Source organism: Lepidochelys kempii, chromosome 7 (genome assembly GCF_965140285.1).
Source record: "Lepidochelys kempii isolate rLepKem1 chromosome 7, rLepKem1.hap1, whole genome shotgun sequence".
Classification (NCBI taxonomy): Eukaryota; Metazoa; Chordata; order Testudines; family Cheloniidae; genus Lepidochelys; species Lepidochelys kempii.
The window spans coordinates 36,816,627-36,840,457 of record NC_136386.1 but is presented as its reverse complement, the minus strand read 5'-3'; the positions used below and the strand labels follow the sequence as shown (position 1 = coordinate 36,840,457).

The 23,831-nt window shown below is 40.1% G+C and overlaps 1 protein-coding gene across 17 annotated transcripts in view; it reads right to left on the bottom strand.

The window, feature by feature from the left end:
* IQSEC1 (IQ motif and Sec7 domain ArfGEF 1) overlaps positions 1 to 23,831 on the bottom strand; it is a 723,214-nt gene that overhangs the window by 104,579 nt on the left and 594,804 nt on the right. Inside the window, exon 1 of one of the 17 annotated variants that reach the window (XM_073352205.2) lies at positions 18,934 to 19,323. The exons of 15 other annotated variants lie outside the window; for them this stretch is intronic. In XM_073352205.2, coding sequence (XP_073208306.1) covers positions 18,934 to 18,998 — 65 coding nt within the window. In that variant the 5' untranslated portion in view covers positions 18,999 to 19,323. Of the gene's footprint in view, positions 1 to 18,933; positions 19,324 to 23,831 lie in introns of those variants that run through there. One more of the 17 variants, XM_073352206.2, reaches the window with a different exon arrangement.

The window sequence follows — 23,831 nt, the reverse complement described above, 5'->3', positions numbered from 1 at the left end:
TAAGTTGGCCATCCAAAGCTGAGATCCCCTCAAGGAGTGACCACTTTTGAAAACGTAGGCCTTATTCACTCTGTGCCTCATTTCCCCCCCTTCTATAAGAGGGGGATACAACTACTTCCTGGCAGAACTTGTGAGATTAACTACATTCATGCTTGTAAAGCACAGTGAGTTCCTCAGAGAAGTGCTCAATAAAAACTGTGACCACCACCCCTTCAAGGCATAATTACTATAGGCCAAATTCTTATTTGGGGCTTCCACCATCTCTTAGCTTTATCCAACTGAGATGTACCTGTATTATTTATGATACTCACTGATATTCCCAGTTTATAGTAAGATACTCTTCAGGGCTCCTGTCTATTTAGGGAGACTTTGGATTTATGGACTGATTCCTCTCCCCCACAACCTCCTAATATGTCATCTGAGTATTAAGTGTCAATGGCCTCTCTACTGCAATCATAAAACAATAAAAGGAGGAGACTAGAGTAACTATAGGGACACATTTCAGAGTAGCAGCTGTGTTAGTCTGTATTCACAAAAAGAAAAGGAGTACTTGTGGCACCTTAGAGACTAACAAATTTATTTAAGCATAAGCTTTCGTGAGCTACAGCTCACTTCATCGGATGCTGTAGCTCACGAAAGCTTATGCTCAGATAAATTTGTTAGTCTCTAAGGTGCCACAAGTACTCCTTTTCTTTTTATAGGGACAGACTGACTCTGACTCTAGTGATACTGTATCATTCCAGTCTCAATAAAAGGGTGGAATTTAGTCGTCAGACAAGACAGGAAGAGGAAAAGGCTGCTGCCAGCACTGTACCGAAGGAGTGAATGAAGTGAAGTGGACAGACTGAAAGAAAGGAAAGTTACAGTTTGGAATAACTCATGATATTGACATTACTAATTACAAATAAGGCTTTCTACTGGGCCAAGGAAATCCTTTGTAAGATGCTGTTTGCACCTCAATTTTTTGGGGGGAAGGAAAGTGGCAAAGAAGCCATCTGAACTGGCTCAGTTGACATTAGCAAGGATCTGCTATAAAGAAGCCTGCAGAGACCACAAACTGTATCAGATTTTAATAGCACCAAGGCAAAAAAAAGGCAGTAGAAAAGGAGGAAGGAGATGGGGAGGAGGAAGGCATGGAGAGACATGGAAACAAATTGGATATGTTTTCACTTCTCACAGATATTTAAGATTATAGGTGAAAAATCAACACTTCAGAATAACCTGCCTTCCCCCAAGGAATAAAAACTGCTGTGGAAAATTAAATATAGATGGGTTCGGAGGTTCTCTGCCCTCCACCACATGTGCAGATCTGGATTTCCTGAAACAGCTTCTCCTCATCTAACACACACAAGCATACATACTTTTAAAAAAAATGAAAATACATCAATAGAAGTGACATACGTGAATGCAAGTAGGATCTGTTCATCTCATCGGCAGGGCAATAAGACCGGGGTCATGCCTGCAGTGCAACTTACACTGCATTACCCATGATGCGCACTGAGTTCTAACAGCTACAGAATCAAAGCTGGCTGCTCTGTTTGAATCAAAGAATGATGGCAATGTGAGACCATGGCTGCCAAAAGCTGATTTTCTAACTAATTTATCTGGATGTCAAGGAAGGACAGGCTGAAGGATCCAGGAACCACACTAAGCCAAAGTAGTATACTATATAACCAGGACAACAATTAGCAAAACGGATGTTAATAATGACAATAAAGTTTGTTGTATCTTTAAAATCCTTTCCTACAATTTTGATGGCAGAAGTCATCTGGGATTACTTATTAGACAAACTAGCAAAACTGCAGCTGTACACTCAACTTATCAAGGCCTTCACTAAATCTGCAACTGGAGGAAGTGGTCTAGTGGTTAGGGCACAGCAGGAAAGGTCAAGACTTTTGGGTTCCAGACCTGGCCTTGCCACACTCTGTGTGATCCTAGACAAGTTTCTTACTGTCTCTGCGTCTTAGTTTACACCTGATTGCAGCAAATAATACTTCTGATCACAAACGAGTTGCGAGGCTTAATCGATTTAAGAATCTTGGTGTTTTTTTTTAACACACTAAAGGATCTTCATATTTAATATTACTGATAGAATAATAGGGCCCTTTCATTTGCACACTCACATTTTCCCTTCTGAACAAATCTTACCTACCTTTAACTTGACACTGTACAAAACAAACATATAAACAAAGGCAACTAAAAAATACAAAAACTTATTCACATTTGGGCCAAATACAGAGACTGATGGCTGCCCCAAAATTTTAGGAAAGTAAAAAGTAAACCCTGAGCTTTCTCTTGAGTATTTGTACACTACAGGCTTGATCTTGCTCCCAGCCGAAATCAATGGCAAAACTCCCATTGACTGCAGAGGCTGTAAGACTGGGCTCCACAGGTGGACACATTTAACGCTCATAAACATCACACCATGCTACGACAGGAACATCAAGAAATGCAAATTAGATGGTAAATATTAATATTTTACAAAAGTCTCATTGCTTCATCTTTAAAAATATCTGTTTTACAGACAACTCTACCTTGTGATCCTTAGCAGCTAATTCAGAGTGTAAAGACATTGGAAAAAACAAAAACAAAAAAAAACACCTCAGATGCAAGAGGAACATTCAGTATTCAAGACAATGTAAAATAAAAACCTGAAATCACTCAGGTCATGAAGCATTTGAATGCATATATAAGGCTATAATGGGTTCACAAAGTGATGGAATAAGTGGACACATGCGACAGTAACCGCACAAAAGTTGAAATCCAGCACACTGTAGATTTTATTCTGAATTAATAAAGTAGCAGAGAAATCAGCATGTTTCTGAACAGTGCATTAGCAGAACCACACCGCAGGCAGTTTTTGAACAGCAAACACACTAGAAAGCCCTTCCATCTGATCAAATTGAGGGAGGAATAAAACTTTGAGAGAGAAATTTTTGCCAATGGATATTTTACTTAGACTATGTGAACTCACTGGTTATTTTTCATCAGAGGATTTATTTAAAATGGGCTTATGAATAGGCAGTACAAAGAGGTGAGGACAAAAGCAGGAACTAAAAAAAAATCCGGTGGTGTTATATGGATTAGAGATATCAGCACTATTTATTTATTCCTTAAAGATTTGTTGAGAAAGGGACTAAATTATAGGTTTCAGAATAACAGCCATGTTAGTCTGTATTCGCAAAAAGAAAAGGAGTACTTGTGGCACTTTAGAGACTAACCAATTTATTTGAGCATAAGCTAGGCATGCAATAGTCTGTGTTGGTGGTTCTGAGCCTGTCTGGCCTATTCAATCCTACTATATTATCAGTCGTGTTCTTAAGGTAGTTCCTAAGGGCCAGCCCAAAGTGAATCCCCATTGTGCTAGGCACTGTACAAACACAGAATAACAGATGACCCCTGCCCTGAAGGGCTTAGAGTCTAAACAGACAAAAATAGATGCAGCGAGGGGAAGGGGTAGAAATCACAAGCAGAGGGAACAGCGTGATTTAACATGGTTTTGCTATTTGATGTTAGTTCCGTGTTGGGGGGGGAGGGAGGAAAGGGGGAGAAGTGGGCTTACTTAGGAGGAGATCAGTTAAACGGACAGAAAAAGGGAAGGGGGCTAAGGAGACAAGGCAGGGTTTGAGAATAAAAAGGGCAGGTGGGAAGTGAAGCGGAGGTGAGGGGACTGAGGAGGGAAGGAGCAAACCGTTGATCAGCCAGGGCAGAAACAGTCAAAAATATTCTACAGTTTTGATTGGAATGCCCAGAGGTCCCTGCTTTGGCTGCTTCTGCTCTGGCTGGCTGTCCTCTGCAATTTTCTCCCAAGCCCACATAGGGAGGGGAAACACCATCTGGGTTCCAGTGCCTCCAGAATCTCAGGACGCAGGTCTCCCCTACAGAGTTTTGAGTCCAGGGGAAAGGGGTGCAAAGGAGAAGGGTGGTCCCTGGCTGGGACCCATTTTACCCGTTCTCTCCAAATGTAGTAGTCCCTGCTTTCATTGCTTCTGGTCCTACAGGTGGATCTCCTAAGATCTCTGGTCTTAAGACATTTTGCCATAAATGTTTTGTAACTACATAAAAATGAATGAACATGAATTCTAAGGCATGCACAGTAAATTCTTCAGTTGCTAGGGTGTTAAAAGTGTGCTTGAGGATTATGAATAGAAAGTGAAAGAGAGCCAATTTCTTGTCTTCCCAGTTGACATCAGATAGGAGGGGGGGAAAAAAACAAAAACCAGCACTCAACTCGTCCATGACAGTACTCCCATTCTGTTCTATAGGAAGCAGATAATTTTTAAAGCATGGCTGGGATTAAACATTGCCAGGAATGGCAGTCCAGACTCCAGACAGTCTGCACAATCTGAATTAAAACAAAACCTAATGAAATATTTATGCCCAAGTTTCTCTCTTTTTTTTTTATTTATTAAGATGCTACATTTTTCCAGAAATGTATTCTACTGTGACGGTTAAAGCATTTATATTAGTTTGCAGTGACCAGGCCATTTGCCTCCTTATCATCAGACCAAAAATATTTTGCAAGGAAATGCAAACAAACCCTAGCCTCGGGAATTGCAATCTTCCTGTTGAGTCTGCCAACTGGTGGCTGGATAGAAAAGACTTAATAACAGAGCCCTCTTTTCTCCCTTCAGTTTCTGGATGCATGGTGTGTGCATCCTGTACCATACCACAGTTGGGAGTTGATCCAGGATCCTCATTGTTCAAGCCTTATGCCAGCTGAAGCAGTAGGAAGCTTTTCTGTGAATAAGCCAGTAAGAACTGTACTAAGACTGCATAAAGCAAAATTCACTTTCGGCAGTTTATTTTCCGCAGGATTCAATGTGCAATTGGACCCAATGTGAAAGACGCAGCCAGTAAAAACTCCCTCTTAATATATATTAAATAGTTATTAGAATGGAGAGGTTGCTTTACATTCTCCTTTATAAAACGGAATGTTAGTGCTCATGATACATTCTTGATCATCACTGCTGGAGTATCTCTGAACAAGTATAGCATGAGCAGCGGCAGTGCAAGCTGCCTCCATAAGCTTCATTTCTAGAGACAAGAGAAGAAGTTCATTATCCCTGACCAAAAACAGTTGTTGGCGTTCCTATCAAAGTATCAGAACCATTTCTGATTATGTTGGTTTGGGTTTTTTTAATATTTATTTTGAATAGTTGTCCACTGATAACTGGGTGGAAACCACGAACCTCATTTAACACAGGTCTTTGTTCAACCATCAGATCATTATAATTTTTAGTCACTACTTCCATGGGCTGGATTCAGACTAATAACCTAGAGAAGCAGGCTGCTATATACAATTGCAACAACAATAATAATTTGCTCCTATGTAGGGCATTTCCTTCAAGGATCTCAAACTTATAAATATCTCACAAGGAAGGTTAAGTGACTTGCTCAAGATTATAAAGCAACTCATTGGCAGAGTTAGAAACACAGCTCAGGTTTCTTGACTCCTATTTATCTGCCTTAGCCACTAGATAATGCAGCCTCCATCCTCCTAAACCAGCTTTTCCCAAACTTGGGACGCTGCTTGCTCAGGGAAAGCCCCTGGTGGGCCGGTCTGTTTACCTGCCGAGTCTGCAGGTTTGGCCGATCGTGGCTCCCATGGGCCATGGTTCACCGCTGCAGGCCAACTGGGGCTGTGGGAAGCAGTGCGGGCCGAGGGACATACCGGCAGCCGTTTCCTGCAGCGGCGAACCGCGGCCAGTCGGAGCCGCAAATCAGCTGTACCTGCAGATGCGGCAGGTAAACAAACCGGCCTGGCCCGCCAGCGGCTTTCCCTGAACAAGTGGTGTCCCAAGTTTGGGAAACACTGCCCTAAACCATCAAGTCCCTGTGTTTCCATAAATACCTAAAGAGGACAAGCCATCATCTTGTTCTGTCCCTACGTACTTTGAAATCACATGCTATTTCCACAGGTGCCAATTTGGGGAAATTCTTCAATCAAATCTGCCCCTTCTCCAGCTCTCGTTTTTCCTACTCCCTCCCCAAATCTGTTTGAACCATCTCTGCCCAGGAGAAAGGTATACAAACATACTATGTTAGTCATACAGGAGAGAAAATAATTTTACAAGATTGCTTACTTTCTTCCAGTCATAGCTACACTTCTATCCATAAACGTTACCAAAAACATCCAGAACTGGAATATGTAGGCACTTGAGGAATTTGTCATAACTTGTGAAGAGGGTTTAAATTCAAATCAAACAAACAGTGAAGGTTTTATATGAGAATGCAGCTTTATAAAAGTATTCCACTGCAAAATATTTGTCCTAGTTTTAAAAACTAATATTACTGAGTGCCTAAATATCAGGGAGGGGAGCAGAACTGCCTATCAGTTTTGCATCAAATATGTATCTTCATACTCTAGGTGTTTCCAAAAAAAGTACACCAATGCCTCTTGTAGCTCCTACTAATTATAGATGCTGCCTTGAAATGGATTCAAGTTCAAGTTCTCACACCTGGTTCAGGGAAAGCCATATGCAGCCAGAAGCCATCAGTGGAACTGACTTGAAGTCATACAGAGACACAGAATGGCAGCTGCAGAAGCAGCTGCTATGGTTAGACCCTCCTGAAATGACGCCTAGGAAAAGCACTACAGTGGCAAAAAAATGTTCAGATCAAAATCTAGGCATTCCATATAGGAACCATCACCTAAGAAAAGGAGTTCTCACATATGATTTGGTGCTTATGACAGCTACAAGATCTCATTTGAATCCCAAGTCTTAAACCACAATTATCTCAAAACACAAGCACAAACACACACAAATGAGGCTGAAAGCAAAGCTATGCCACACTATGCATAATTGAACTTTATCATAAGTATTTATTTGACATACAGTGCACCTCACTGCTTCAAAGTTGGCTTAGATTTATATACACCTGTGGTGCTTTCCACTGAGAAAGAGGAGGTCTGTTTCATTAAAGCTCTGATGTATGCGCTGGATTATCTCAAATGACTTCTTGTGAGAAATTTTAAAAGTATCCTTTAAAATACAGAACTTTTTCTATAGATATTTCATGTTGGTGACTGCTTTAATACCTGCTTCTTTCCACATTATAATATTTCAAGTCAATCTTCAAATTGGTGAGATAAAGTGAGTTTAGATACGTTATTTGCAACATTTACAGATGAGAATCTAGTTCATTCCCATTTCTATTTTGAAAAATGCTAGTAAATGATACTGTCAGTTATATTAAGGGAACTGGTTTAATTTCTCCCCACCCCCAGAAAAGCAGCAACAATGCTAACTCACTCCTCAGCTAATCTCTCTTCAAATTTATGATGTCCCAAAGTTCAAAGTCCTTGCAACTGACAACATCATTCCTGGGTACTGACAAAGGTTTTGATCTGGGAAAGAAATATTGGCCAGTTTCTTTTACTTAGAAAGCTCTTTCACAAATTCAGCTGGTTCTGCTAAAACCAAAATATGTAACCTTCAAAACCACAAAGCAATGTCACAAATCAGTTGATTTTATTAATTTGGAATTATTTAAAGAAAAACCCAGATAGAGTTGCATGTTTCTCAGAAGTAACAAAAACATTATGATACAGGACGTTTTAGGGCAAAATTTGCCAATCAAAGGTGTACTGTAGGACAAAATGTAGATATTTTGCTGGCAACTGTGGATGGAATCTGTGTGTGCAGGGATATCAGAATACTAAAGCCAAGTACTACTACATGGATTGTAGAGGACAATTTTGCCCTCAGGGCCAAATCCTGGACTCAAGTCAGTGGCAAAATGCCCATTAATCTCAATGGCACCCTCAGTGAATAACTATCTTCCCCGTAAAAGGCAATAGAAAATAAGTCAAAAGCCCTTTCCTTCACTCCACATTTTGAGTTATAATCTTATGCCCTTTTTAATGGGGTAATGTAATCTTTTGCTCCAGTCCAGGTAGCAGGAAAAAAAAATCATTGTTTTTCAAAGAAGAGGTAAGCACAAACAAGGTGGAAAACAAAACAAAATCTCATAACCAGTGTCTCTGAAAACTAAAAATACCGATCTAAAAAGAGCTTGCTTTGGAAGCTGAGGGTTATCCCAAGGAAGATGGTGAAGGTTAAATAACTGATAGAGCAGCCTTGACCAGTTCAAACAGAGACAACACATTGACTAGTGGCTGGAAGTACCTCTTCAAAACAAGCATAAAAAAGCCTCAAAATGCCTATTTACTGCACTGTAAAGCTCATTTTCTGTTCTGATGCCAATGTCAAAGCTGTATTTTTTAATTTCATATTCTATTTTTCACTTGTTAGAATTTGTGAAATAGCCAACAGAACTTGTGCGGCTTAATAGCATGCTGCTACCTCTGGCAAAGTTAGGAGGCGATTTAATTGTAAACTATGTTTCTCAGCTCTCTATAAAGTTTAATTTAGCAATGAATTTACACCAGACTTTAAATTAAAAAAAAAAAAAAACCCTAACAACATGTATTACTAAAAGGAAACTATTAACTCCTTTTCCAGCATAAAATAGACTATGAATTTAACAAATTTTGGATACTTTCCTAGAGAAAGATAGTTGGTATCACATAGGATCTATTAGTTTGTGTGCATATGCAAAGCATGTTAATGCTAATGGATGTTGCATGTGCATCAAAAGGATATTTAGACTCCACAGAAAAAGTAAAACCAAAAATCATACATCATTTTATAAAACAGCCATTTTTTCTTTCAAACATGACTTTTTTTTTTTAAACTGAAGCCCTTGATACCCTGTAACATTTCATTTACCACCAGACCTGATTCTGTTCCCCCTATTCATATTGTGTATTATTTTATTTGTGTAATTCCACTTAAGTCTGTGGGACTTCCCAATATTAGTGTCAGAATTAATTATGCTCTGAAATATTTATTTACAAAAGGAGATGAACTGTTTAGATGCATCATCTGGCATGGGGAAGCCCCTTTTTATTTTGAGTAGCTACAAAAAACACATTAATATTTTGCTACCAAGATATGCGCTGCAGCCTATACATGCTAATTTTAAAAAGAAAGATTCAGTTTCTGCAGCTGGGGAAGAACTGATCAGCGTGCACAGCTGAGACAGCATTTGTTACAGTACAACAATAATCCTTGTCTTCAGACCAGCCACCCTTGTTCTTCTACTCTGTTGTGGCTTCAGCTGTTGTGTCAAGCCAATCAGAGGGAAAGATAAGCCTGAATGATATCACTGCCCAGAGAATTAAAATCCAGCTTGTTGGCATTTAGGCTCTGTAGGAAGTCAAGCATCAGAGTCCTGCTCTTTACTTCTTGTCAGACCCTGTTAATATTCTCTCTTTCCATTTTTGTTTCCTACCTGATACATTTTGTCTATTTAAAAATAGACAATGAAATGCCATTTATTGAGCCAGAAAATGTTTCATGTGTTGAAATTTCATTCAGGCAAAAAAATTACACCAGGATCCTAAATCAAATCAATTTGATGACTTCTACCACTCGACCTATTTCAAGGTTTTTCTCCTTTGCTATTTGAAACAACTGCTAATACAATCTACACAGCTGGGAACAATTTTTGAGCAGGCCAGCCTTCCCCTTCAAGTACCTCAGTGTTCACAGGCAGAAGGAAGTTAAGGAACTAAAGAACATATGAAGGGCCTCAAGCAACAGCAACCACTACAAAAACAAATGCTGTTTTATTTTACATAACACCTCACAACTTGGTTTACTTTTTAAAATAAACATATTTTCATTTGGGTAACAAGCAAATATTCTAAAGGAGGATCAACGATTCAGAAAGTATGTTAAACAACAAATGGATTCAGTTTCATGCCTCCTCAAAAGCCTATGTTAACTACCAAAGCTGGTTCAACTCTGACACAACCCGATGAGTGAACAGGGAATGGATTTACAATTAGTCTGGAGCTCTGGATGCCCCATTCTCTACTTTAAAAAAAAATTTAAGTGTCTGAATAGATTTTTCACCTTCTTACAACTTAAAAAGACTGTCTTCCCCCAGTGGCTGGATTTTCCCCAGCTATCAATAAATGTGATGTTACAGAGCTGGATAATTGTGAAAAGCCAAATTCAAAATGAAGATAACTGGAGAATGCCAGCACACCAACTCTGCTTATTTTCCACTACATCTAGAAACAGTACTCCTCTGACAATGCTGCACACTCTGGCTGCCCTTTAATCCAGCTCGAGTTTGGAGAGGATTTAGCAGTGTTTTACTTCAAAGAAAAACAACGTCATTTCAACATGCATAAATGTGCACAAACAGACAAGAATTTACTTCACTGGGTAGTAAAGACATTGGATAATAGACACAACACAGTTACTGTACAGAGCTTGCTCCTGCGCTCAGTGAAGCAGATGAGAGTTATGCCACCAATGAGATGAGGAACTGGCCAAGAGTGAGGTACACACTCTGAAAGATGTCTTTATATTGTGACTCACTGGAATGTAATCAAAGCTGAGCAGCCTTTAATCATAGACCTCTTCATAAAAGTGATTTTTTATCCTTTGCAACACAAACAGAGTTTTCTAGAATTGCAGTATGCACAGTATTTAGGAAAACAGTCTGGAAGGGAGATGGGTTCTGTATTGAGGGGAGATAAAATATCAGAGCTTCTTACATTCTGGGAAAATAATTTAATGAATCAACATACACAAAAGACTTGTAGTCTTTTGTACAAGACTTCACCATACAGTGTTACTGTGTGCACCCCCTTCACACCCAGGGTGAGACACAAACCAGCAGACCCCTTAGTCTCTAACAAGTACAAGATTTATCAACAGCTTTTTATCTGACAGCCAGCTTTTTCTAGCTCCTCTCCCCTAAACTGAGCCTGCGATCTGTCAGATCTCTGATTGCCATTTTAAATGGTCCCATCTCTATTAAGGGTGGACTAAGTGCAGATTCTCAGTGGGTTGGAGATGGAGTTTTCTAGCCCTGCCTCTCACTGATCACAGTAAAAAGGTGGAGTAGGACTAGGGCAGTAATTCTCAATGACTGGTCCATGGACTGGTGCCAATCCCGGAGACCTTCCTGACAGTTTAGGAAGGCAGCAAGCTGGTCCCTGGTATCAAAAAGGTAGACACTACTGGTGGGCCTTATGGTGATGTGTTGAAAACAGTGTTAAAAATTATGATCTATCACTTGAAATTAAGAGGGGTTCTCCTGGTCCTGCTTTCAGACAAAAGGGCTCTGTAGGGAAGCATGCAATCAAAGTCAGCCTACAGACAAATAGCCTACAATAAGGTAGGTTGAGTTGTGCCTCTCTCAGTTAGGGAGCAACCTGCTTTGTCTTTCTTTGGTTTCGGGGTCTTGTTATTCTGAGAAACAGTGTTACATTGCAATCTTTCAGTAAGAGCATTTTATGTATTTATCTAGTTTTTCTGTTTGTATGAAATGAAACATATCCTTAAGATGCAGAGGTTTTGGGTGTCTACTACAGCTTGCTTTCAGCCAAGAACTTTCTCCTCTTGAAGACAGCCTTAGAATTTCTCCAGGGTACTTCACTCTATATGCAAAACTATTGGCCACTTGCAAACAGTTCTTAACACCGGAGAGTTGTTCCCCGCCCCCCCCCCCCCCATCTCTTTCACACACATACTTCATAGCTTATTTTTGAGACAGATTACTCAGGTCCTGATTCTCCACTATGTTCAAGCTGTGCTGAGCTGTAGTGAACAGTGGTGGGTTCACAGCTCCATGATCCCAGCCACTCAGCCCTGAGGGATGTTCTAGTAGCAAGGGGCCTATTCTAACGTCCACTAACGGAGCTTTCACTGGTTGAGAACTGGGCGTACAGAGCTCAGCTCCACCCCACTTGCTCCTACCAAGCCTGTCCCTGCCCCCCAACCCCTCCTTCACCTTATGCTGGGGATAGGTAGGGACAGCAGGCAGAAGAGGATGCTATGCCACCTTGCCACTTTCATACCAGTGTGGAGTCCCTCTACACAATGGAAATTCTCCAGGGGGAATCTCTGGCCTTTTTAAGTTCACTTTGTGCTGCTTAGGCAATGCAAAATAAATTTAGCAGATTAGAGAATCTAGCCCAGTGAATACTAGTTGGTTCCAGACAAGGAAACAAACCTCCCCCAATAAAATAGTCAGAACACATAGGCTTTATAGGCCATTAGCTATGGCTGAGTACAGTCTAATCTCTCCGCCCCAGGGAATACTTTTCTAGGGCTGCAAGAAATAAAGACCAAGATGGGTGCTCAGTATTTTTAACCAAACTTGAGACAAACTGAACACCACTAATCAGAGGCCACTTTTGAAAATAGTCAGTCTAAACTAACCCTGTATTACATGCACCAACATGGTAGGGTGGGAATAAACTGCATTATTTCTTCTTAATTATGCCCTTGTCCTACTCAACTCTCTCTCACCATGGTCCGCTACTAAAAAATAAAAAAACTTGAGGCTGCAGTGAGCCCATAACAACTACAACCATTTCCCTGCATATTGAAGAAACATCCTCCTCTCTCAGTATCTTTAAATAAAAAAAAAGTGCACACCGGTTGTCCGGTGTTTTACAATATCAATGTCTTCTTACCAAGGTGCACAGAAAATTGTTTGAGACACAGCAGCTCAATGTAACAAGAGTATATAATCAACAATACTTTGTATTTCTGCGCCACCTTTTCTTAGCAGAGCCCTGAGCATTTACAAACATTAACTAAAACTCATGAAACGCTTGCGAGATATTGATAGCAAAGGCATATCTGCATAGGGATCAGTCCAGCCACTTCTGGAATGGAACGCAACAGTTGTTTAATGGCAAACTACATAAGAGCGTAAGAAGGGAAAGTGAATGTAAATTCTATATCCAATTAAAAGTGCAGAAGGAATTTAGGTCACAAGAAAAGTAATTACTGAGCTGAAATATGACCAGGAAGCCTAAGTTTAACAGCCCCACTCATACAGAAAATACTATTGGAGCTCTAACACACAGATGATCAGGGAGTTCTGTTGTACGTGTCATTTGAATGATAGCATCTCCTGCCACGGCAATACAGAACCTCGAACACAACACCAGGGTACTGGTGCAACATTAACTCAAAGGAGGAAGAGCTACTAACTGAATCACCCACACTGCTTCCTGCAGCTTTTTTCCTTGGAGTTCTCCCATGCAAGTACTGACCTGGCCTTACCCTGCTCAGTTTGTGGGAACTGAAAGGATCACAGAACCAGTCGTTATGGCTGCAGGCTAAGTATACCCTAACCCAAGTCAAGAATGCATTTACACACAGATGAGCCTGAGCCACAATTACAACTTCCCCAAGCTTCAGAGGTGTTCAGATGTGGTTTGACCTCTTATAGGGCTAGGGACCAGGTGCGAAATTCAGATCTGAATCCAAAACTGAACTTTCCCATAGTTGTGAGCTGCTCAGATCTGGAGGGAGCTCTTCACTACTCTAAAGAGTTCCATACAAGAGAAAAAAAATATTAGTTTTGTGCCCTTTTGTTGGCAGGATGTGGAGGGGTTTTGCATTTTTTTTGTTTGTTTGTTTTAAAAGCACATTAGAAACGTAGGACATGTCTACCCTGTTTAGTTTGGAAGACTCGATGGACAGAAAGAGAACCAGACAATATTTGTCAAAATGGTTAAAAGGCCTGATTTTTATTTTATTGTTCTGCACCATGTAGTCATTTATATCCATGCAAGGTGAGTGTCAAGTTATACATATCAGAACAGTAGCATTTCATATCCACTTTGCACTGTCCAAATGACTACACACTGTGCAGGACATCAGAGAATCAGGCCCTTTGTACTTCCAGCTGTTTGGAAGACATTTGAGTTAAATAGGTATTAACAAAAAAAAAAAAAAAAAAAAGTTTGTTAGGCTTTGTCTACACTACACAGCTTTTAGGGACATGGCTAAAAGTGTCGCTAAAAGCCAGGCAGCGTAAATGCTGTTTGTCGGCACTTTTGCCAACAAAATACTTCCACCCCCTATGAGTGGGGTTCACATTGTCAACAGGAGAGCACTCCTGCCAACAATGAGCAGTTTACATTGCCAGCTGTCCTGGCAAAACTTTTGTCTTGGGGGGAGGGGGGGAGGGCTTTTTAAAGCACCTGTGAATGACAAAAGTTGTGTCATTCAATTGGCAAGTGTAGACAAAGCCTAAGATATACAACACCCCACTTTTTGTGAATTGAGGGCTGTGAAAGCTCTCATTCTCCCCTTCTCCAGAACAAACAAACAAACAAACAAACAAAAAAACCCCCACAAAATTTGATATACTGGATCAGAAAAAAAAATAACCTTAAAAAATTACACACACTTTCAGGCCTTCTTTGTCCATCATAAGGAATCAAAAAAGGGCAAAAACTATTCTTGTCATTTGCAGGTCACCTTTAACATTAAAATGAAGATATTTTAGGGCTTTGTGGTATAGAAGATCAAAGCACCAGTCCTTATTCTCTGGCAACTTGAATCAAACCATTATGTCAGAGTGAAATAAACCTGTAGTCTCCATCCAGATCCTAATTACAAATGTCTACCTCACAAAACCATGATATAATCTGGCATGACATAAGAAGTTATATGGGTACGTGATTAAAATATTTCTGCTAATAAGTGTCATTAGAAGCTTGTGATCAGTAGTTATTTTTGCAAACCCAAGCCATATAAATTAAGCACAATCTATATTTAAATAACTTTTGACATAAGGTGACAACATCCATGATGCTGAAAATTAACATTCAAATTCTGGGCCAGATTCCCCTCACACCTATGCAATCTCATTAGATAATGGAAATTCATGGGTGAAACTGAGAACAGAATTTGGCCCTTGGCCCATAATCCATTCCAGTGTAAAAAGAAAACTCAAATACAGCGTGTTGTGCTATTAAAATTACGGAGCTGAAAAAAATTAAGGGATTTTGAAGATATCACCCCAACATCTGTCTTTACGTACAACAAATTTACAATGCTGGGTGAAGTTCTCATAAATGGGGTGAATTCTTGCAACACAGACGCCAAGCTTTGCGCAGATCCATGTGTAATATTCTCAGTGAGAACAAGTAATTATATTTTCCTCAGGCTGTGCCCCCTTGTCTGCACGCAGTGGGCCAGGAATGAGTGAGAGTCGGGGGTGGGGGAGAGGCTGGAGCCTATATTTTTGCACACCTCAAAAGCTGACGGGAGAGGCTGTTGAGAGACAAGGGCAGTTGAGGAAACTTGGGAGGTGTAGGAGGAATGGGACAGTGAAGCTGGAGGGAGCCTGAGCCTGCAGTGTCCAAAAGGAGAAACTACAGGGACTCTGTCTGGCCCTGCTGGATGCTTGGCAGTTCAGTGTTATGACCATCATTTTTTCACGGTTTCCCAAAAACCAGCCCTGTGATGAGGGCTGAATTACATTTTTAATTACAGCCCCTGCGCTGGGGTACAAAGTTAGAGCCACACAGCAAATGTCAGCTGGAGCTTTGCACAAAGATAGAATATGACACTAATGTAGAGAATCAGGCTAATTTTTTCATGACCTCTGGGTTTGTTATGCCTCTGTTTCTGGATACTCAACCTGAGACAGCTTGAGCCTGGAGTTTCAGAGGTGCCGAACACCCCCAGTTTTAACAGGAGCCAATGGGAACTGCAGGTGCTTAGCACTTTTGTAAAGCCCAAGATACCGCCAACTTGGAGACCCCGAATCTGCAGCAATCTAAATCTGAGGTCACCTCTGAAGATGTTGGTCTAAATTGTTGATACTTACTGTTCCAGCAGTCAGGAGTGGCTACATGATGCAGATCCACTTTTGGAATTACAGCTATTTCTAAATTTTGTGGTTTGGTCATGTGCAGTAACTGTGTTTAAGTTAGTCACACAACTGTACAGCCTTTGCAATAAGAAAATCTACTCTTCAAAATGTCATCTTTAAACTTCAGAGCTGACACCAGCAAGATGAATAGGGGCAGCTGGCTTTTTTTTTTTTTTTTATTTAAAGTTGTTGTTTCAGGCTGTCTAAGATAATAGTACCTTACTTCACATTCAGAAGTCTCTCTTCAATTTCTATCCATTCTGGGCACAGAACAAATAAATACATAAATAAAGTTTTCATTCTGCACAATGTGAATCTGACATAAGGCTCAGAGAAATCCCTCAATTGGACCAGAGCTACCTTGTGGCCCAGGCACGTGCAGCTCATACTGCAGAAAAACACACTGCCAGTGAAAACTGAACATGATTTTTTTTTTCCAGCAAAGGAGGACTGACTCAATGATGGAGAGGCCTAACAGTGAGTATCCAGTAAACTCACTAGCCAGCTGTTAGAAAATGTTTCAGTATAGATTTATTATAGGAAAAAAAATCAAGAGGCATAGTTAGGCTGGACAGCTGCACTTCTCAGATGAGAGAGGGTACTTGGGCTTTTGGATTTTCCCACCTGAGCAGCGCAGATTTAATAAAATTGCCTGGCTCTTTGTGTTATCAATATCGGGCAGGGCTGGGATGTGGAATTCCTTCTCAAATCAGAATTCTGATACAGCCGCCCCCCAATAAAAAGTCACCTTGCACAGTGTCTAGAATCAATATTTCATTCGTTTGCATTATCTACTTTATTGAAATTGAAACTTTGGATCTCTCTGGTGAAAGTTAAAATGATTTAACATTTTAAATACTATTACAAAGATGATTTAAATGGTTGGAAGCCCATTCCACACATAAAATGCTAGAATTAACTAAGCCACCTATTTAACAAAGAGAATGAAAACTTCTAGTTACTATATAACAGGATTATAAACATCAGCAACTCCAGGGATTAGAAAGGGAGACCACAGCTAGAAGACAGCCCTGGTATAAAAGAGTAAAATGACAAATATATAATTTTAATCAACAATATTGAAATTATCTAGGGGAAGTAGTTAGATGTAATAAATGTTGTGTTTATAAAAAGAGTATTACCCTATAAGCACAGACACAATTAAACAGGACTATAGTAAACAGAGTGCTCTGTAATTCCTCATACAACACATATCAGATAGAGCAATCAGGCTTTCCTGAAAGGAAGAGCATGAACACATGGAGATGGAAGAATAGGACTGCAATGATGACCTAGTGGCAAAATGTAGCTCTGCAAGGACAGTCATTCTGCTATTAATGAAACAAGTTATGCATTATATTTTGTAATCTGCTACCCAGTTGGAATGTCATTTAATCAAATATTATTCAGTGTGCACAACTGTGGCAAAGTGCCACATTTCCATCCATGAAGCGTATCATTTTTTTCCCAAAGCACCAAAATTTCCAAAGAAGCTTTCCTATACAACTTCAATTACTTTTTCAATAAGTATATTAGGCTTCAGTCTCATTATATTTCTGTTTAGAAGCTATAGTAAATGGTATTTTTTTTCCTCGTGAGTCCATTTTCTCTCTTCTATTGAAAACATACCTCTTTCTGTATCCATATAAAGCCACATTGTATCTAGTCATTTTTTGAGACTTGTTTATACTACTTTTTTTTAAAAGTTTACCAGTTTAAGCTGTTGGATACATTTGCCTAATTAAGCTTTAAAAAAATTCAACAAATCACTTCAAAATATCATATTGCTTGTTGGATTACATTTTTTAAATGGACAAGAGATTATTTTGAATAGGGGCTTTTACATATGAGAAAGCAATTGTTTTTCTTGACTCTTTAAAATGTGCATTCTTATTCACAGTTAAAAGATTGCCTGACTAATATATCCAATGGTTAACACCACAGGTTTCAGCATTCTTCTCATTTAGGTAATTAAAGATTTAAATAAGTTAAATATGAAGCAATATGGAGACTCCTATGTGCATATCAAAATAACCAATACTGTCACTATTCTGTTTTTCCTAAATTAGTTGCTTATCACACACATAATATTAAAGCCTTTGAATAAAAACCGATCATTGTTATTTTGCTGGGAGCAAAGATTGTGGATCACAATTGATCCTAGGAAACATCATTAACTTCAGCACATTTATGCTAAATACATTGATAACAACATTAACTATGGTTTCCCTGGAGGATTTCCGACAACTAGGAAGAAAAGTACATAAAATGGCTTTGAAGTAGAGCTTATGGTTAACTTGATATTAGTCACATGCTTTCATGGAATACATCATAAACTGAATTAAAAATGTGTGTGTAAAATACTGCACATACCTGGGGCAAATCACATCCTACTAGCAGCCCTCTTTATAAAAGAGGAAGGATAAAAACAGCAGTATCATCTGTCACTAATAAGTCGCAATAAGTTTTAAAGGTAACAACTTTTGATCCCATATTCAAATGTCTATGCTATTAATTTGGGCCTATGTCTATAAAAGGCAGATGTCATGGCAATTGCATTTCCCCCCTAAACCTTAGTATGGGTGCTATGAAAGCCAACTATAAGAGCTCCAGAAAAACACAGGGTCCTCTACTACAAAGCTACAGTTGGCTATAATTAGCCAGATTATATTACACAGTGCCATGTCTTTAGCCCTATGCAAAGAAAATCCGTAAATGCACATATGGTTGTAAATGCACATATGGTTCAGCGAAGAGGTACATCATTATACACGGTGGGCTTTAGAAAGTGCTTTTGAAAATTTCGGGCTTTTTTGGGGAAGGGTAACCTGTGTGTGGTGGTAAAATCGTTTCCTTACACACCAGCAGCGTGTGCCACACTGATGGAAATTCCAGGTGAAAGTGGGTTGTTGTTGTTTTCCCCCCACAACTAAAGCCTCACGAAAAAAAGGAGTCAGCGAAAGCTAGAAGTTCCAAAGACAAAAACCCCTTTGTGCCACAGGATCCTTGGTGTATTTGCAGCCACACATTTCGGTGAGCTGAGCCCACACGCATACACAACCTGTATTTGCGGCGAGACAAGAGAGATGCTCTCAGCTCCCGAGAGCGCTGCCTGGCCCCGGCACACGGGCGAAGCGAGAAGCAAGCTGCACGCAGGGAGCCTGCTTTACAAGCCACGCCGCTTCCCAGCGCCTCCAACGCAACTCGGCAATAGCTTACCAGCTGTCAAGCTCCAGCTCCAGCAGGGACTGAGTCCTCTCCGAGTTACAGTGCAAGCACCACATGGCTGGAGAGAAGTAGCGAGAGGGGGTGTCCAGGCGGCCAGCATAGCCTCCCGCGGGCTCGCCTCAGCTCCCCTTGTCCAGGCCAGCACAGTGACACGTGGGCACCCCCGCCCGCCCCCCAGTCCTCGCTCCGGGTGCGTCTGCTAGCGGCGGGGCCGAGAAGGCACGAGCCGGTCCCCCCTTCCCGGCTCCCGCCCTGTTCCGCTAGCAACGCGAGGCAGGGAATACGAATGCCTGCACGGGGAGGGGTGCGCTGATCTGATTAAGCGGAGATTGGCTGCCAGAGAGAAGGGGAAGGAGGCGGCCCCCGCCCCAGGAAAAGAGCAGGGGCTGGAGTCAAGCGAGCTCTGGGCATTGCAGGAATGTGACGGGGGGGGAGGAGGAGGCTACTCCTGCCTCTTCCTCCTCCCCATCCCCTTCCTCGTGTCGGGGGGAGAGCAGAGGCTCCATTAATCGTTGCATTCAGGCTAGGAGAGGCAGCCGGCTTCACTGCTATTCCGCAGCTTGGCGACTCTGGGTGGCGGCTCCTTCCCCAGGCTCGCGCTCGGCTTCGGTGACAACAGACGTTGCTGTTGGCTTTCAACCCACTTGGCGCGGCTTTAAAGGCAGCGTCTCTCAGTCCCCCTCAAATCCACACATCCCCGCCGCCTGGGAGCAGGCAGGTGTCTGTTAGCATCTCTCTCCTTCTGCAAGCGTGGAGTGCCGCTCATAATTGTTTCCAAACTTAATTAAAACTGGAGCATTAAGATACGCTCAAATCTCCATTAATTACAAATCAGATACTCCACATACATTCCGTTGGGTCAGGTTCAGATTGGTTTTTAGTAGTGATTAGTTCCCAAAAGAGATGCACGCATGGGGACTACTGCAAAACAAGGGATTCTAGCAAAATGCCAAACTCCTCCTGGGCCTTATTCTGCTTTCACACTCTTTTTACATCAGCGTTACTCCCGTTGACTTCAACAGAGTTAGTCTCTGTTTACAGCGGAATCAGTGAGGTCAGAATTAAGCCGCATAACTGCAGTGGGAGTTTAAGTAGTGTGCACAAGGAATGCAAGAAAGGCCCTTATAGATTAAAAGACTCACTCATTTAGAGCAAGAATTCCTGGTTTGGGGTTAATTTTAAAGCAGATTTTAAAATATTCAATTTAAAGGATTTTGCAAGATGGGTTTTGATGAGATATTTATAATTTTGCTCATAATTTGTTGATATCTGCCTCATTCACACAGTGACAGCTTGACAAGCTTTATTTTTCCTTACCCACCTTTTTAACTACTAAACTCTATCAATTATCTTTTAAAGTATTTTGAATCTTTCTTTTAAAGCAGTGAATGCAAACAAAGGCAGTTTATCAGAGAACAGATTCCCTGTGACAAAGAAGAAGGGTGTGTTTACATTTCTTTTTTGGAGCTTCTAACCAACTACATTTAAGCTTCCATGAAATGGTCCATGTGCACAGTATCCAGAAATAGCAAGGCTAAAAATATTTTTAAATACACCAGAATAAGAACTGGAGAAAAAATACAGCTGCTTTCATACAACATAACTCAAAGCAGTGAGCTACATTGCAAAATACTGGTGACACAAAAATTCCATTTATTTTCCACATATTAATTCAAAGCACGTGACCATGGAATTATGAGCCATTTTGTCAGCACTCTGGATCCTGTCATTCAAAATTACAAAGTCTAGTTTCCTTCTTAGTACTCTGGATATTAGTGCAACATATATTTGTGGGAACATTAATTCAAATGTTGATTGTGTTCTATACAGCTTGTGTATTTCACTACTATGTGATAACTTGTTGTTTGCAAAAACACCTAAACTATTCTTTACTATTGTAGAGCGTAATGAAGAGAGGGAAGAAAATGCACTTTTAGACCAGTGAAGAAACCAGCACACAGTAAATATACAAAAAAGGAATGGGCATATTAAGGGCTGCTGATGTGTGAATGAATAATGAAAATAGTGTTTTAGAGCCATATTCTCCTTTCAGCTCTCCTGACTCCTGGCCTGGAAGGAGTGCAGATTCTGTAGCATCATATCCCCAGGCAGCCCTCCATCCAAACCCATGGAATTTTTGGTGGTATAGCTAATGCTGATGATAGAGGTGAGAAACCTTATCCCCATTTTACAGATGGATAAACTGAGGCATGGAGAAGTTTACAGATTAGTCCAAGGTGACGCAGGGAGTCATTGGCTGATTTGGGACTAGCATCCAGGATTCCTGACTCCCAGTCCCCTGCACTTCTCAACATTCCACCACTCATTCCACAACACAGCCATTTTCCTATGAATGAGGTCATTACCCTCTATCTTGAAAATAATTATGCCACTTTTTTCTTTAAGAACTTTAAAAACCATGCCTGTATGCTGAGGATTTTGACATGCTTGACTCTATACCTAATGGTTGCTGTTTAAATATGGACCATGTAAGTTCTCAGTGCTATCAGAGCTCTTAGGAGATGGCCTCATAAGTTTAAGATCAGACCTTATTGCACCATCAGAAGCTGAACAAAATGAAGCATTAGAGAACATACTACAATCTTTCTAGAACATATAGTATGTAAACCTAAGTTTATCCAGACCAGTTTTTTCACCTAACTGCACCAGATGCATCTGAAGTACGAGATCCTTAACAGGTATCTGGAAACTGCAATAATAAAACTAATATTTAAAAATAGCAAATCTGAATTCAGGCCATTATGCTGTGACTCATAAATAGACGCAATCACATCTCCCAGAGTTTTGCAGAATTCTCCCTCTTTAATTTATTTTAAGAGCCCCTCTTATTTGCTCTGTGTGTGCACACAGCTACAAAAATTAGAACATTAAAACTGAATTACATAATTTCTTCTCGCACCAGTATATTTTTTACCCTTCACTATAACAACTCTGTATCATACTCCAGCTATGTTTTTCAAGCCTGGCTCCCCAGATTCCCAAGAAAAAGATGAACCTGACAGTGTATTTGGAACATCAACAATCTGAGCTCTGAAGATCCAAAAGGGGAAGTCAGTTCCAGAGTCTATGACCCCTATTAGAGATCACCCTACCAGCTGCCTGCTCCCATTTAAACCAGAGCACGAGCTTTTTGGTGATCACAGCTGTAGCAGTATAGCATGGGGAGAGAGGCAGTCACTGAGGTAGGCAAGTCCCAAACCATTTGTGGCTTTATAGGTTAAAAAAAAAAAAAAGACAGCACCTTAAACTCCATGCTGAAACTAACAGGCAAATGGTGTAGCCTGCAAGTACAATGAAGTTATAGTGCATGGAAATAACTGTAATGTGCATACAGTTAACGTTCTGTACAAGAAAGTAATGCAAATTATAAGTGTTTTGAGCTACCAGGGAAAGTGTTCCAAGGGAGTGTAAAATTGTTTTCCTCTCCAAATTACTTTCATTTTGTCTAAATAAGCATCTTGTCTGCATCAGATGACAAACTATTAACCATGCTCTCTCTTTGTACACATTAAGTTGCCAGAGAACTGGAAGCTAATTTTACAAATGTAGGAAACATCTTACATTTTATGTTTTACTAAAAAAGGTCTTATTCACAAATCATTTGCACAACCTTTATGCAACCTTTATACAGCAACAAAGCAATCTGAATTATGCCCTTTGAGAATGAATGCATGAAAATAAATCAAAGGAAAACACTGGCCAATCGTAGCTTTATAGAACTTAGTTTGGGCTTTGTTAACTAATACACTAAAATCATTGCTCAAATAAAGCAGGTGTAAAAAAACAAAAAACATCAAGGCACAACTGTTCCCTTAATTTACATGTATATCTTGTTTTCTCCCATATAGTGAGTGCCTTTAACATTTTTACAGTAGATAAGGCATGACTGGTTTGAACAGGTACAGCATTCTGTATACTTATAAGGGGGAATACCAGTAGAGTCGATAATATCTCTCCTCCTGGTAAAAGATCAAAGGAAACTTTAACTACACTCACTTTAGATATTGGCAGCTGGTACATAATTTTGCATTGTATTTTGGTGGGGAAAAATGAATGGCCAAGAAAGGGTTAGGTAACATGAGTAGAATTGGTTGACAAGTATTTGACAAAACTGTTTTCCATTGGAAAATACAGTTTCACCAAAACCAAAACTTTTTGCAGGAACATGTTGATTTCAATGACATTTTTGATTGGAAAAAGACAAAATGAATCATTTTAACTTTCTCATTTCATTTAGATAGTGACGCTTTCATGTTGATAAGTTTTTATTTTATAAGAAGTTAAAATTGTACTGAATTATAATAAATGTAATATGATGTAATATTTAATATTTTATTATATTATGATGTAGAACATTTGACTTTTGATCTGATCGTTCTGATCTGATTAGGAATTAAACCAAATTATTAGGTACTAGAATTTCCCATGGGATGGAAATTCCATTTTCCAACTAGCCGTAAGTCAGAATTTTGATCCCATCAATTTGCAAAATCCACCACATCTGGTTCATTTTCTGAATATAGTACCGCATTACACATCAGCTTTGTTTTACCTGGGTAACTATTTAGCACGTGCACAATACAGTGAGGCCCGGATTCATTTAAGCACTTAAGCATGTGCTTAACTAGCTTCAATGGGATTTAAGCATGTATGTTAAGTGCTTACTGAAGAAGGGCGCTTTTCTGAGTTGAGGCCTTAAGCCTCAAGCTGGATCCTCCTTCTACAGATATGAACATGCCTGGTCAGAAACCCATTTACTTATACAAAGAACCAGAAATGGACATAGCGGTGTCTTTCTGTTCCAAAAACTATCTGAATCAGCCCCTCAGCTCCTTCCCTCCCCGAGTCTAAAGAACCCGAAAATGTCA